This window comes from Crocuta crocuta, unplaced genomic scaffold (genome assembly GCF_008692635.1).
Source record: "Crocuta crocuta isolate KB4526 unplaced genomic scaffold, BGI_CrCroc_1.0 scaffold693, whole genome shotgun sequence".
Classification (NCBI taxonomy): Eukaryota; Metazoa; Chordata; class Mammalia; order Carnivora; family Hyaenidae; genus Crocuta; species Crocuta crocuta.
The window spans coordinates 119,134-122,554 of NW_027527545.1; the positions used below are offsets into that span (position 1 = coordinate 119,134).

Genomic DNA, 3,421 nt, shown 5'->3' on the forward strand with positions numbered 1-3,421 from the left:
ATTTCCAGAATTAATCAATTAATATAATATAATATAATATAATATAATATAATATAATAAATGCAACACACACAGAAAAAGATGAACACAATTCCCAGAGGAGTAGGAGCAAAACATATTTTTAAACGAATCTTTAAAAAGAGACCATTGCTAATAGTCAAGGAGTCAAAAAGCAAACCAAGAGTGAGCCACCCTAGAGCATCATAAAGTTGTTCCATGTGATGGGCAGATGGTACTCAAGCAGCTCAGTGACTGAGGTACGTGGGAGCAATATGTGATCTTACCGTGCTGGGTTTGGAGGCATCAGACACGACCCTGCTGGACAGTGTGTACTTCTCAGACTCGGCTTTGGTTTTCCTGAGTCCTCTGAACCATTTCCTGTACTGCTCCAGGACCTGCAGAGGCAGAGGGCGCTTGGGTCAGCTCACGGAGAGGGGCGAGGACAGGAAGGGTCTTGGATGGGGGCGCGACAGTGGTACCTGCTGGCTGAGGAGGCAGTAGACGAGGAAGATGAAGACGCCCTGTAGGCTGTTGATGATGGTGAAGAGGTACGCCATGACGTGGGCGGCTGGCCCCACCTGCAGGAGGCCCAGACACCACGTGCAGCCCAGGATGAGGAGCTGAGCCGTCGCCTTCAATGTCAGCATCCTGGGGAGGAGGAGGAAGGGGGCTCGCTGTGCACCAGGGACAGCGCAACAGAAGCCATTCTCATCTCCACCCCGTGGATGCTCCTGTCTCCCGCTGTCGGTGATGAGTTCTCAGACTGACTTGTGATCAGCTTTGATCTGTGCTGGCAGTGACTCCCTACAGTAAAAATGCCACCTGGGACCAGGATAGTGTTTTGATTTGGACCCAGGAGGATGAGGATACTTCATAATGTAAGTTTCAAAAGTTTTATGATGCTCCATGGAGACCCTGAAATTCATGCAACCAACACTACTGCGGAGGCTCTGTGCTGGGACCTGGGCACTAAAAATAACGAAGGCAAGGGGCACCTGGGTGACTCAGTTGAGCGTCTGACTTAGACTCAGGTCATGATCTCATGGTTTGTGAGTTCGAGCCCCACACTGTGAGTTTGGAGCCTGCTTGAGATTCTCTCTCTCCTTCTCTCTCTCTGCCCCTCCTCCATTTGTGCATGTGTTCTCTCTCTCTCTCTCTCTCAAAATAAATAAACTTTAAAAATAACAAAGGCAAGATTTCTATTTTCATTTGGAAAGAATAACGGTAGGAACAGGGAAGAAATAGCATTAAATCTGCACAAAGTTTGCTGGAACAAGGGATTGCCCTTGCCTCCCAGAAGATTTGACATCGACTAGGATTTTCTCCAGAGAAAAGAACAAAATAGGGGTGAGAAGGAGCCTGAACTGAGGCAGGGGGTGCAAGCAGAGGCTGGGCTGTGGAAAGAGTCACGGGGTTTTCTCAGTGCTGTGTGGGAACACAAATGTTCTCTGCACATTCATCACAGGGTTGCTGGCAAAATCCAAAGACTGTTGGATGACCAGTGTCGATTCTTCCTGTTGCTGAGGGAGGTAACGAGCTGGGGTTGGAAAGGGACTGCACATTTCGGCCACAGTGCCAGCTCTTCTGACTGAGAAGGATAGCTACATTTCCTTCCTCTGGGTCCCCTCAGAAGACCCTGAGAAGAAACATTAAGGGCTGCTGAGGCACATGGCTTTGCCCTCAGAACCACACATGCTGGTGGGGTTGTCATTCCTTCCTGCATCTTACCTTGTGTTCTGGAGGGTGGATACATCACTGTTGAGGGAAGACAGTTTGCTATGCAAAATCCAAAGGGTCATCAGAAGCAGTGCTACATTGACCTTCAGGAAACCACAGAAGGTTTATTGGATACAATGTCAATCGATCATCTGTATTTAATCTGCCCCACATCAATCCCATGTTTAAGTAGTTTTCATATTAAGTCACTATGTTAGAGCTTACAGTTTTAGGAGGGGTCTTAGAAAACCAAGCAAACTCATAACAATCCAGGGACATTCCTGCCCCTGTCACCGCCCACCCCCTTATGATTCTGCTCTTCTAATGACCCTCAGCTGAGCATTGAGGATGCTCTGATGTCACTACTCACAGAGATGATGGCACAAACTGGTCCAAGGAAACTCCATATAAATATCTTTTCTGCACGGAGCCAGCAGCTGAGTGAGAGAGAGGGTAAAAAAATGCATTCGTCCTTAGGAATATAGAACAATTATATAAATTCATTCATTCATTCATCAACAAATATTGACTCCTCTGTGATTGCTCTGCCACTGGCTTTGATAACACAGTGGTAAAGAACGTACACAGGGTCTTAAGCCCCACAAATCTCACACGGAGTAGGAGACACACAATTAAACATACTGTAAGAATAAAATGAAAATGTGGAGCTATAAGAATGTATCATTGGGTGTCATGCTGACTTTGGAGTCTGAGGGGTTGGGATGGCTAAGGAAGATTCTCTAAGAAAATTATACTTTCAGCTGAGTTTTTCTGGTTTTTCATTTTTCAGATAGAGAGCAAGCAGGGGAGAGAGAGAGAGAAAGAGAGAGTGAGAGAATCTTAAGCAGGCTCTGTGTTCAGCACAGAGCCCGACATGGGGCTTGAACTCATGAGCCATGAGATCATGACCTGAGCCAAAGTCAGATGCTTAACCAACTGAGCCACCCAGGGGCCCCAAGAAAGAGAGAATCCTAAGCAGGCTCTGTGCTCAGCACAGAGCCCAACTCTGGGCTCGAACTCACCACCCCAGGATCATGACTTGAGCTGAAATCAAGAGTCAGACACTCAACTGACCGAGGCGGCCAGGTGCCCCTTAGCTGAGATATTAATGGTGAATGCTGTTTCTGAGATAAATAGTGTTGGAGTGAGGAAAAGCCCACGAACATGTTAACAGTTTTTGAGAATCCTGTGAACCTAACATGCTTTTTGGGGCCTTTCTTGTGCTGTTCAACTTAATTTTTTTTCATCCTGCTGCAAAACCCATCAGCTTGGTTTTCATTTTTTTTCATGGCTCTATTGAGATATATTTTACATACCATAAAATTCAGCCATTTAAACTATACAGTTCAGTCATCTTTAGAATATTCATAGTCACGCAACCAGCACCAAAATCTAACTTGAGGACATTTTCAACTCCTTAAAAGATATTTCATTCATGGGGTGCCTGGGTGGCTCAACCAGTGGAGTATGTGACCTCGGCTGCGGTCGCCACCTCTCAGTTTGTGGGTCTGAGCCTGATGCTCAGACTGGGCTGTCAGTGCAGAGCCTGCTTCAGATCCTCTGTCCCCTTCTCTCTCTGCCCACCCCCTGCTTTTGCGCTCCCTCTTAAACATAAATAAACATTTTTTTTAAATAAATAAAGAAAATAAAGTATGAAGACTTAAGCCAAAATTGTTATTTAAAAAAAAAAAAAAAAAAACACTCG

General features: G+C 45.8%; 1 protein-coding gene across 1 annotated transcript in view; it reads right to left on the reverse strand.

Moving 5' to 3' along the window:
* LOC144232473 (adhesion G protein-coupled receptor E2-like) overlaps positions 1–3,421 on the reverse strand; it is a 26,524-nt gene that overhangs the window by 5,652 nt on the left and 17,451 nt on the right. Inside the window, 4 exon segments of the mRNA XM_077765313.1 lie at positions 285–395; positions 480–648; positions 1,729–1,820; positions 2,087–2,153. Coding sequence (XP_077621439.1) covers positions 285–395; positions 480–648; positions 1,729–1,820; positions 2,087–2,153 — 439 coding nt within the window.